We start from the raw sequence: 12,884 nt of genomic DNA, 5'->3' as shown, positions 1-12,884 counted from the left end.
GTCAAAAGTGAAGAAGGGGCAATAAGAGGAACAAAAACCAAAGTACAAACAAATGTAAGATCAAAACAACTCAAATCCACACACAATTATATACCACCTACTCACTGTGTGTCCTAGGCACAATTTTCTTTTACCTATTTCAGTCACTCTGGTCCAGGAAGACTCTTGGTCTCATATTAAGTTCCTGCCAGATCTGCTGACAACTTCCTTTATGAGTTCCCAATCTCCTGTCTCCGCTGGTGACCTCACAGTATTTATAAATGATTCCCATCCCAGCAAACCCAGTTTCTGCCAAACTATCTGCCCATGGGCCAAGCAATTTTGGTTGCCTTTTCACTCCACAACTTCCCCCAGTGTCTCTAGTTCCATTAAGATCAGCCTCCCTCTCTATTCCACAGGTTCCCCCAAGGACATTTTTCCTTTTTCTGCCATGCTTTCCTCTCTCTGCCTGTGCTTCCTTCCCTCAGCAGCCTCGGCTATTGCTGCTCCCAACTAAGGAGATGCATCTCTATATATTATTTCTTATATTATATTCAAAGTTTCCAACTTTCTGTGTCTCTTTAGTTTCTTTTACTGTCCAGTTTTGATTTCAGTGAGTTCCCTTAGTTATCCACCTTGCTGAGGAACAGTTTTTGTTTCCACTTTTTAAGTTTGGTGCTAAGGAACTGCTGGGAAGTGCACTTTTCCTTTAATTCATCATCTTTCAGAAATATGTTGAAACAGGATTAAAGATATGGGAATATAGGTTTTTCATAGAAAGTTGACAGAGACAGATTCAAATGTTTTCCTTAGCTGAGTCATACAAGGAAAATAGTGCAGGTATATTGCATATATGTTTGTATCTTAATGGAGAAATTATAAAGAATTTCACTGAATATATTTTGGAGTTAAAAAAAATAAAGAAGACCTAATAGGCTACTCAACAACATCCTTTGCAATGGACTGAATGTTTATGTTTCTCTCAAAGTTCTTATGTTGAAATTCTAATCTCAATATGCTGGCATTGGGAGGTGAGGCATTTGAGAGGTAATTAGTTCATGAAGGTGAAGACCTCATGAATAGGATTAGTGGCTTTTGAAGGGATAATATGACCAGAGCTCTCCCTTTCTGAGATGTGAGAATACAAGGAAGAGTGGGAATTATGTTGACCTATATGATCATCTCCTTTCTATTCATGAACTCTCTTCAACTACTTGTTTCTGTCCTCATTCTTTCTCTAAGCATTTGCCTTTTTTTTTTCCTATCCATGTTGTCTTGAAGAACATACTTCAAAATGTGCAGAAACAGCATAACAGATCAAGAGAAACTAGGATTATCAACATTAACATGTGATAATTACAATTTATTTAAAATAATATCTTTAATTATAACTATAATAGGATTATAATAGTATTCTTCCATCAGTCAATAATGCTCTTGAAACTTTTGAAACACACATTCAATCTGGGAGCACAATGAAAGTTAACACCAGCAATCAGTTATGATTAGAGAAATTATGCTTAACAAAATGGTACTGAGGATATGAGAAATAAATATCAGCTATACTATTTCATTATTGAGTATATTTAAGTATTTAAGTCATACTTTCTTTGAAATTCAAGCCTCCATAGGCATTTACATACGTAAAAGAGCAAATGTATACATCAAAGTCTTCTTTATATCATTATATCTAGTAAAATCTGAATTATGTTTAAAGTAGAACATTGTTCTTCACCTCACAAAAGTTTAAATTTCAGAGTTAAAGGGTTCTCTTAGACATCATGAAAGAGCATTCACATTAACTCTTATTAAAAATTCTTGAAAATGGTCACAGCAACAACTTCCCAGCTGCATTGCATTCTAGAGAAAGCCTGAATGAAGACAGAAAACTATATGCTAGATCTGAATTGACCATAAGTATAGTGCAATGTAAATGTAGATCCCTTGAAAGTTAACTAGTTAACATAAAAATTCTGAAGGACACAGGTAAAATTCTCCAAGGTCTCTTCAGCTTTAAAATTGTAGAATTTTAGTACATAAGAAACAAGATGAACAGAAATCATTCCCCCTCAAATTATACATTTAGACTTACATTTGAAATAGAATAATGTTTACTAAGTAGAGGCTATTAAAACCATATTTTAATGACATACAATTTTCAGAAATGGTTCATAATTATAGGAATGCTCTATACAAAATTTAGCAGCTATATATCCTTGTTTATTTTAAGCAATGTCTTGGAATTCATACCCATATGGATAGTACATATGTGAATGAAAATGTCAATTTTTTCAATCCATAAAGCAACTACGTATTTCTACTTTAAAATTTACAAAGTTTAAAACAAAAATACTTGTTCTTACATGTAAATAACTTTTTGAAAGTTTTTAAAATATAAAATGCCACATTTACATCAAAGGAAATGGATACCACATTGAAAATTCACGAATCTATGTGTATGTACATTTATGTGCATGTGTGGGCGTATGTGCATCTTTAAGTTTTTAATTTCAGTAATCTTTCTATTTGATATTTCAGGAACTTGGTGCCATTATAAAGTCACTGGTTAATACATGCCCTTCAGAAGACATGCCCCTGATGACCCAACCACCTTCTATTATGCCCCACTTCTTAAAGGTTCTACCGACTGCTAATGCCACCACACTGGAGACCAAGCTTCCAGTGTATAAACCTTGGTAGACAAACCTCATCCAAACTATAGGAACTACATACTGGCAAATAAGAAAATTCTGAATATTAATTTTGTAATAAACAATATCAGTTATGTAATAAAGACAATATAATTTAATTCTGACCTTTGAGATACAGTAATCTTAAGCCTTAAAATTTGACATTTTAGCAATGATTAATTTTAGTAATCAGATATGCATATAATTAAAATCTTTTCCTTGATTTTTAACACTTTCATTGTATACTATCTATAGCAGGTAAGATAGGTGGATGAACATAAGCTTATAGCAGAAAAAATAGAATATATAGTGCATTAATTTATCACTAAATAGAAATATAAATAAATTCTGTCATTTGTAAAGATTTTTTGAAGTTTTTGAAACAAATTCTCAGTAAAACTCATTCCCTTCAGCAAAACAGAAAATAGTCTTTTGGCATTGGAATCAAGATCATGCTGCTATTTGTTAGTATATATTATCGATCCAATTTATTAAATAATTGGTCTTAGTTTCATTCTGGAATACTTATGAATTGACAATATTATGTGAGAATACTTAAAGAAGATGTTTTCAAATATTATTCAAATATTTATAATGTTTAAAAAGTTTAACAAGTTATTTCTTCTATGAGCTACATAAAAACTTATTTTTATTCCTTTGATTCATATCCTAATTTTTATAGAGAAAAAATAAAATATATTTTGTGAGTAGCAGTTATGAAAATGCTATTTAAATACTTTTGTGTCTTCTAAAATTGTAAACCCTCTTACTGCACAACTCATCTGAAATTATGAAAACAATGGTGAACTACAGTTTTAGTTTTAGATTAAACTGATCTTAGGCCAAATTTTTTAATAATAGTTTTTTTGGGTGGGGTATAGGAGATTGAACTTTGGGTACTCAACCACTGAACCGCATCTTCAGCCCTATTTTGTATTTTATTTAGAGACAGATTCTCACTGAGTTGCTTTGCACCCCACCATTGCTGAAGCTGGCTTTGAATTAGCAATCCTCCTGTCTCAGCCTCCTGAGCCAATGGGATTATGGGTGTGTGCAACTGCGCTCAGCTCTAATAACATATTTTGATGTAACAAAACATTTTTCATATGACTTTATTGGTTACCCCTGGAAAATATCATCAAAATTGAAATATATATTAGCCTTGATGCATCTTCCAGGGCACTTCCTTTCAGAATTTTTAGTGCCTTTAAGGAATTATGCTCCAAAGTAATCTGTGTATTCACTCAGACTTACATTGCACACAATTTTAAGACAAAGTACTTAAGAACTATACAACCAAATACTTTGCTTGGTTGTTGAATATATATAATTTTGTAATAAATGGAAAATATTTTTGAACATTATATTACATTATCCCCTTACAAGGTTTTATATCCCGTTTGCTTATGAGTGAAAAATGTCAACATATTCAAAATTTACATACATCTAATAATACTCATAAAGTCATACACAACAAAATCCAGAATGCAATACAAAGTATTAGGCAAAATATGCATTTTCAATTTTCATGCTTTGAGCTGCAATTCTCACAAAATGAGCACTTAATTTGAAGTAGGAATTTTGCTTATCTCAATAAAATTTTTACATTTTGAGGTAGATGCTATTGTCCTTTCACTAAAGAGAAAACTAAAACTTAAAGAAATTAACTAACTTAACCCTAAATTTACAATTAAATAGTAGTATGTTAAATAAATGTTGATTCTTAAATTTCCCTGCTCCTGAACATATTTTATTTCTTTCCCAGTCAGAAAATGAAGTAAAGGAGGTTAGGATTAATTTTCATATACCTACCTTTTTTTTGCCAAGTTGCTTTTATATTCTGACCATAGGGAAAATTTAAATATTCAAAACTGAGTATCAATTACCTATAAGCAAATTGGAAAGTGTTTGCAATACTTCAAACTAGAAGAACTAGCACAAGTTTCCATGGCACATTGGTTTGTTATAAATATCTGCATTATAATAAATATTTGGAATTTTTGGACTATGCCATATGTAGCAACCAACTCTACTCATCATTTGATTTTCCCTGATGCTTTCCATTACTTGAATACTCTTAAACTCATGAGTTTTGGGGGCTCAGAAAACAATACTCAGAAGTACAGTACTTTGTCACGCTTAGTACTTTGTGGACTGAAGGACTCAGGAAGAGCTTCAGAAGAGGTCTTTTTCTCCTATGCTTCTTTATCCTGCTTGCCTCTCTCTCCCAGACAGACTATTCAAACTAGAATTTGCTTTTTCCCAAGGCAGCGCACAGAAACTCAGCTCAAAGACAATTGCCAAACTTCACCTCAAAGAAAATTACAAAATGTAGAAATATTTTCAAACCTTCTCATCTTTTTTGTTTAGTAGCAGGCCATAAAGAAATTCTCTAACTTGTTTTGTCGGATAGTAGATCTGAAGACCCCTTAATTCTAGAAGGGATCTTGTCCTAAAGCCTAAGGAAAGAATGCCACACAGAGAGGCCAAGAAACCAGGCTATTACTAATAGGTCACACTTTTTGTTCAATACATGTTCAATCACAAGGATGTCCTTTCCTCCCATGTGGGCAAAAACACAGGTTTCATTGAGTCTTTAATTCTTAATTTCTGAAGGCTCTTGTTTTACCTAAAACTTTGTTAAATAAATCTGCTTTTTCTTGTTAACCTGTCTTTAATTATAGAAGTGTTGACCATGACCCTGAGGATGCGTGAGAAAAGAGGTCACACTTTTTGCCTCCTCAGTTTTTATCAGACAAATGCCATTTGGTTTCACTACTTAGTAGGCCAAAGTGTTCTTCATGAACAAAAGGAAGAAAAGTGATCTTAGAACATTTGTTATCAATCACGTTTTTTTCCTGGCCACAATGATGAAAACTAAAATCACTCTGCTTGGGTGCTTTTGATGTAAAAGTAACTTATAATTTCTTAAAAGCTGTTAAACAGTCAAAATAACACAAATTAGCTACACATTGATTAACCTCCAACGTTAATGTAATAATAATGAAAAATGCTTAGATGAACTAATCTTTACATTATTTTAAAACAACAGTTACATAAAGCGAAAAAAAAAAAAAAAGCTTACAAAGGATAACCAAAACTAGGTATTAAAATAGGTTAGATATACATCTCTTAAAGACATATATAAAAATCTAACACACTTCAAATAATAGTCATGGGAAGCTTTTATATCACTTTTAATGAACTACATTTATTTACCAATTCGAAGGATTACCTATAGGTAGATACTTAAAAATTCTCTGGGGTGAAACAAATCAGTATATATTAAATGTATGCGGACTGAGTCAGGGGCAGACATGAGTTTCTAAGTCATAAATATCATCTTTCTTATAAAAAGGTAGTACTTCATAGGATATCCATTTAATACCGATTTATAAAAACACTCAAAAAGTATTAGCCACACAAGAGATAATAACTGGCGGCTTTAGTGGACTGAAGAAAGAACATCAAATTCGACCAACTCAAAATGCATTATTCAACCCTCCAAGAATTATAACTGAGAAGCAAAAAAGCACTTAGAAAGGTTCATGAATTAGGAAGTGATTCCAGGCGCTAGTTCTTGCTGTTTCAAAACCCGCGCGTCAGTTGCAGGGCCTCTTCCGGTGGAACCAGTAAGACCCAGAGGCAGGTGCCCGCACACGTGGGGCCTCCAGAGCCCCGAAACCAGCAGGACCCCTCGGGCAGAGGCAGGGCGCCACCGGAAGTGTCCGCTGCTGGGCTGGCTGCACTGAGCTCAGTGGTCCAGCGCTGCAGGGCGGGGGAGCGGCGAGCGCGGGAGGAGGGGCGCGCAGAAGGCCCCGCCCTTGACGGCTGCGGCCCGGGGCTACAGCCAGGGCCCCGGGGGCGCCGGGTCCCGGGCACAGAGGCCAGAGTCTGGCTCCAGCACAGGCGGCTCCTCCTTGTCCGCACGCGGGCGCGGCCCCTGCTGTTCGAGGTGCAGCTGCAGCAGGGCCCTGCGGTACATGACCTCCAGCTTCTCCAGCCGGGCCCTCAGGGCCCTGGGGCTGCCCGGCTCATCCTCACGGCGGCCACCTCTCTCCCTCCGGTTCGTGCCAGCCTCCGGGGGACCCAGGGCCGCCTCCGCGGGCACCCGGTCGCCGCCCTCCCCTGGGAGCCGCAAAGCCTGACGGAAGAGACTGCGGTTCTCGCGCTTCAGCCGCCGGTTCTCGAGCCGCAGTCGGGCGTTCTCCTCTCGCAGCCGTGCATTCTGCCGGTCCCGCTCGTCCCGCGCGCGGATGACCTCCAAGTGGCTTGCTGCCAGGTCGGCGAACCGCTCCTCCAGCTGCTGTCGGGCGCCGCCCGCACGGCCTCGCCAACCCCCGTCGCCTCCGCCACGCTGCGGAACCCGGCCCGGGCGGCCTGGCCCATCTATGTCCCCGCCGCCACAGCTCCCGCGCCGGGTGGCGCCACCACGCATGCGCCACATCCGTCCGGTCCCAACCGAGCCGCCAGCGCCGAGGGCCCGGGGGCCGCGCGCCAAGGCGCGGGCTAGTTCGGGGCCCGGCGGGGCGGCCGGGCGACGGCAGAGTAGAGAGGTGGCGAGCGGCGACTGCTGGCTTGAGGCCAGAAGAGGCCGGGAATTTGCCCGGGCTGAGGCGTGTCCTGTCTCCCGCGGTGGAGCTACCCCCCTGGGCCTGCTATCTCTGGACCCAGCACACACACAATGCCCCTGGGGAGCGCATTGCTGCTCAGCCCTCTGGCCGGGCGGGGAAAAACGAGTATCCTCCGCTGGGTGCTGCCAGGGCGCTTCCGTGCAGGCCCGGGCACTGCAGGAACCGGCCGGCCTCGTCCAGTCCTGCTCTCCAGCGCAACCACCACTGGTTACTTTGCTCTTTAGACGGCAATCCGAAAACTACTACTTCTGCTGCTAATAATATAAACAATGGGACAGAACTGTGAGGCAAATTGAAAAGCTGTCATTACTTTGTTTAAAACTTATCGGTTTAACCCATCCCTGTGCTTAACACAGCGTTCAGCAGAATTGGGCTGAGCACCTGTCTTGAGAGGCTCTGGAGCAAGAACAGGTAGCATTCGAGATCCTACAGACGTTTCCCAGTTCTCTACAGCCAGAGATCCACTTTGTAAATTGTTTGGAACTTTATGGAGATAAGGTGATAACTGTTTTATTTGCTCAAGCCACTCCCCAAAACCTCAGAATTTCAAAAAATAAAAGTTTAGTTTTATGAAAGATCATGCCATTCTTAGTTTCCATTAAAAACAGATACTGTAAACCTTGTTGCAGACAGGAACTGACTTGCCCTTGGCTTATGGAACCAAGAATATGTTCTCCCGGTGTATATAGAAACTGTAGGAGAAAACATTTATGTTTTAAGGAAAGATGATGAACTCTCAGATTGAGAGATTTTGGATCTTGAGGGCCTGTGGAATAGTCAGATCTGCCTCATAAACTAGAGAAAAAACTGACATTAGTGCTGAGTGTTATGTTTTATTTTTTGCTGGTCCCACTCCTCACTGTACCTCCACATTTGTCATTCTACTAGTATCTTCTTTCTACTGCTTCTCTAATAAAATTAGACTGTTGGACTTGCAGAATATGTTCTGAATTTTTATAGTTATTGTGATGAATCATTAGCTAATAGATTTCTTAGAGAACATTGGCCTGTGTTGAATGGAAAGGCCTGCTGGCATGCCCTCTATACATAGCACTCAAATCCTAAATACATGGATCCTGATAAATGAATGGAGTGATGTGAAGTGCTATGATGAGCCAGCATAACTGAGCAAGCCAAAGAAAATCCAATTCAATTGCTAATCTGATATATGTTAATAGTAACTATCTAATTTTTTATGTATTTTCGAAAAAGGTAGAGTTCATTTTTATTATGACTGTGAGGCAAGGAGATGGTATATACAACTATATTTACTTCATTAAAAGGAAGGAAGGGGAAAGGGGAAGAGAAGGAGGGATGAAGAGAATGAAAGAGAAGAAAGGGTAAAGGAAAAACAATCGATCAAAAGTATAATAACAGTAATGAAAGTATTCTCAGGTAGCAATGAATGTACACCTATAGTTAGTGGAGATTCCACCAATCAGTCTAAACGGGAGATAGACACTGTAATTTCTAAATCAAAAGGGGATTTGAGGCAAAAGAGTAAAATGATCACTGCCAAAATTATTCACTTGTAAAATACCTTTAGATAAGCAGTACATTTATTTCTAAATATTGCCATGTCAAATGCTTCTTCCCACTATAGCTAGTGGTCTACTTATGAAAATATCATTGGACAAATAAGATAATATATGGAAATAAAATGAAAAATTTCAGATAAATTATACAACTGATAAAACTTAAATGTAGGGCTATAATGGGCTTTAAAAGAAGAAAATAAATATATGTGGTTCTAATTTGAAAAAAGTTAGACATCTGTGCTTCCTTTGATGAATAGGAGCTTCCAAACAGTAACAGTTTGGTACATAGAAATCTCAAAAGAACATGAATCACCAGGTGCGTTGGCACAGGCCTGTAATCCCAGCTACTCAGAAGGCTAAATTAGGAGGTTGACAAGTTCAAGACCAGTCTGAGCAACTTGGGGAGGCCTTCTCTTCAAAGAACAAAATTCTGTGAATGTCACTAAGAGGTCATAAAATGTAGAGTGCGTGTGTGAGCCCCTGGGTTCAGTCATCCCTTCTTTTCCATCATATTCATCCCAGTCCCTTTAGCTGCTCTTCCTCAACAGTAAGTGGTTAGAATTCTCCTAAAAAAACCTTAACTGTTTTATGAATAAAAAGATATAAGCTCCGGTAGAATACTTGAGCTTTTGTTCAAGAAATTTTAAAACTAAATATTATTTCTTGAAAATATAAAAATCAAGATTATACAAGAAATAGTCTTTGAACTTCGAGTTTCTTAAAATGATTTGAAATAAAAGAGCAGAAAAATGTAGTAAGTCATTTGGAGATACTTGGTTTTACTATCTTCTTGAAATAATTATAATTTCAACTTCGTTTTCTTCTTTTTTATTCCACTGTTAGAATGGTTATTCCTTTTTTTTTTTTATTGTAGACAAATGGGATACATGTTGTTTCTCTGTACATGGAGTAAACGCATACCATTTGTGTAATCATAAATTTAAATACGGTAATGTTGTTTGATTCATTCTGTTATTTTCCCTTCCCCCACCTCTCCCACCCCCCCTCTATACAGTCCTTCTTCCTCCATTCTTACCCCTTCCCTAACCCTAACCCTAAACCTAACCCTAATCCTAACACTAACCCCTCCCACCCCCACATTATGTGTCATCATCTGCTTATCAAGAGACCATTTGTCCTTTGGTTTTTTGAGATTGGCTTATCTCACTTAGCATGATATTCTCCAATTTCATCCATTTGCCTGCAAATGCCATAATTTTATCATTCTTTATAGCTGAGTAATATTCCATTGTATATATATACCACAGTTTCTTTATTCATTCATCAATTGAAGGACATCTAGGTTGGTTCCACAATCTGGCTATTGTGAATGGAGCAGCTATGAACATTGATGTGACTGCATCTCTGTAGTATGCTGATTTTAAGTCCTTTGGGTATAGGCCAAGGAGTGGAATAGCTGGGTTAAATGGTGATTCCATTCCAAGCTTTCTGAGGAATCTCCATACTGCTTTCCAGAGTGCCTGCACTAATTTGCAACCCACCAGCAACACCCACCAGGTATGAGTGTACCTTTTTCCCCACATTCTCGCCAACACCTATTGTTGCTTGTGTTCTTGATAATCCCCATTCTATTTGGGGTGAGATGGAATCTTAGGGTAGTTTTGATTTGCATTTCCCTTATTACTAGAGATGTTGAACATTTTTTCATATATCTGTTGATTGCTTGCACATCTTCTGTGAAATATCTGTTCATTTCCTTAGCCTATTTGTTGATTGGGTTATTTGTATTCTTGGTGTAGAGTTTTTTGAGTTCTTTATATATTCTGGAAATTAGTGCTCTATCTGAAGTATGAGTGGCAAAGATTTTCTCCCACTCTGTGGGCTCTCTCTTCACATTACTGATAGTTTCCTTTGCTGAGAGAAAGCTTTTTAGTTTGAATCTATCCCAGTTGTTGATTCTTGCTTTTATTTCTTGTGCTATGGGAGTCCTGTTAAGGAAGTCTGATCCTAAGCCGACAAGTTGAAGATTTGGACCAAATTTTTCTTCTATAAGATGGAGGGTCTCTGGTCTAATTCTGAGGACCTTGATCCATTTTGAGTTGGGTTTTGTGCAGGGTGAGAAATAGGGGTTTAGTTTCATTCCGTTGCATATGGATTTCCAATTTTCCCAGCACCATTTGTTGAAGAGGCTATCTTTTTCTCCATTGCATATTTTTTGGCCCCTTTGTCTAATATGAGAAAATTGTATTTATTTGGGTTTGTGTCTGTGTCCTCTATTCTGTACCATTGATCTACCTGTCTATTTTGGTGCCAATACCATGCCATTTTTGTTACTATTGCTTTGTAGTAGAGTTGAAGTTCTGGTATTGCGATACCCCCTACTTCGCTCTTTCTGCTAAGGATTGCTTTAGCTATTCTGGGTTTCTTATTCTTCCAGATGACTTTCATAATTGCTTGCTCTATTGCTGTAAGGTACATCATTGGGATTTTAATTGGAATTGCATTTGAATCTGTATAGCACTTTTGGTAGTATGGCCATTTTGACAATATTAATTCTGCCTATCCAAGAACATGGGAGATCTTTCCATCTTCTAAGATTTTCCTTAATTTCTTTCTTTAGTGTTCTGTATTTCTCATTGTAGAGGTCTTTCACCTCTTTTGTGAGATTGATTCCCAAGTGTTTTATTTTATTTTTTTTTAAGCTATTGTGAAGGGAGTATTTTTCCTAACTTCTCTTTCTGAAGATTCATCACTTATGTATAAAAATGCATTGGATTTATGAGCATTGATCTTGCAACCTGCTACTTTACTGCATTCACTTATGAGTTCTAAAAGTTTTCTGGTGGAATTTCCAGGTTCCTCTAAATATATAATCATGTCATCAGCAAACAGGGATAGGTTGAGTTCTTCTTTTCCAATTCATATCCCTTTAATTTCTTTGGTTTGTCTAATTGCTCTGGCTAGAGTTTCAAGGACTATGTTGAATAGAAGCGGTGAAAGAGGGCATCCCTGCCTTGTTCAAGTATTTAGGGGGAATGCTTTCAGTTTTTCACCATTTAGAATGATATTGGCCATGGGCTTAGCGTAGATTGCCTTTACAATGTTAAGGAATGTTCCCACTATCCCTATTTTTTCTAGAGTTTTCAGCATGAAGGGATGCTGTATTTTATTGAATGCTTTTTCTGCATCTATTGAAATAATCATGTGATTCTTGACTTTAAGTCTGTTGATATGGTGAATGACATTTATTGATTTCCGAATGTTGAACCAACCTTGCATCCCTGGGATATAACCCACTTGATTGTGGTGCACTATCTTTTTAATATATTTTTGGATGCGATTTGCTAAAATTTTGTTGAGAATTTTTGTGTCGATATTCATTAAGGATATTGGTCTGAAATTTTCTTTCCTTGATGTGTCTCTGTCTGGTTTAGGTATCAGGGTGATATTGGCTTCATAGAATGAGTTTGGGAGGGTTCCCTCCTCTTCTATTTCATGGAATAATTTGAGGAGTATTGTAATGAGCTCTTCCTTAAAGGTTTTGTAGAACTCAGCTGAGAACCCATCTGGTACTGGACTTTTCTTGGTAGGCTTTTGATGATCTCTTCTATTTCATTGCTTGAAATTGATTTATTTAAGTTGTGTATGTCCTCCTGGTTCAGTTTAGGTAATTCATATGTCTCTAGAAACTTGTTGATGTCTTTGAGGTTTTCTGTTTTGTTGGAGTATAGATTTTCAAAATAACTTCTAATTATGTTTGTATTTCACTCATGTCTGTAGTGATATTTCCTTGTTCATTCCAAATTTTAGTAATTTGAGTTTTCTCTCTCTTTCTCTTTGTTAGTGTGGCTAAGGATTTATCAATTTCGTTTATTTTTTTCAAAGAACCAATTCTTTATTTTGTTAATTTTTTGATTGTTTCTTTTGTTTCAATTTCGTTGATTTCAGCTCTCATTTTAACTATTTCCTGTCTTCTACTACTCTTGGTGTTGCTCTGCTCTTATTTTTCTAGGGCTTTGAGCTGTAGTGTTAAGTCGTTTATTTGTTGATTTTTACTTCTTTTGTTGAATGCGCTCCATGAA

General features: G+C 37.7%; 1 protein-coding gene across 1 annotated transcript; it reads right to left on the bottom strand.

Annotated features, from left to right (window-relative positions):
- Positions 1–2,072: 2,072 nt before the first annotated feature.
- On the bottom strand, positions 2,073–7,359 carry Tusc1 (tumor suppressor candidate 1). Its single transcript, XM_047525493.1, has one exon. The coding sequence runs from the start codon at positions 7,114–7,116 to the stop codon at positions 6,514–6,516; it is 603 nt and encodes a 200-aa protein (XP_047381449.1). The 5' UTR covers positions 7,117–7,359; the 3' UTR covers positions 2,073–6,513.
- Between the last annotated feature and the right edge of the window lie 5,525 nt (positions 7,360–12,884).

This window comes from Sciurus carolinensis, chromosome 14 (genome assembly GCF_902686445.1).
Source record: "Sciurus carolinensis chromosome 14, mSciCar1.2, whole genome shotgun sequence".
NCBI lineage: Eukaryota > Metazoa > Chordata > Mammalia > Rodentia > Sciuridae > Sciurus > Sciurus carolinensis.
The sequence above is the reverse complement of the archived record's forward strand: the minus strand, read 5'-3'. Positions and strand labels throughout refer to the sequence as shown.

Coding starts and splice junctions, on each gene's coding strand:
- Tusc1 (XM_047525493.1), bottom strand. CDS start 7,116: ATGTGGCGCATGCGTGGTGGCGCCACCCGGCGCGGGAGCTGTGGCGGC.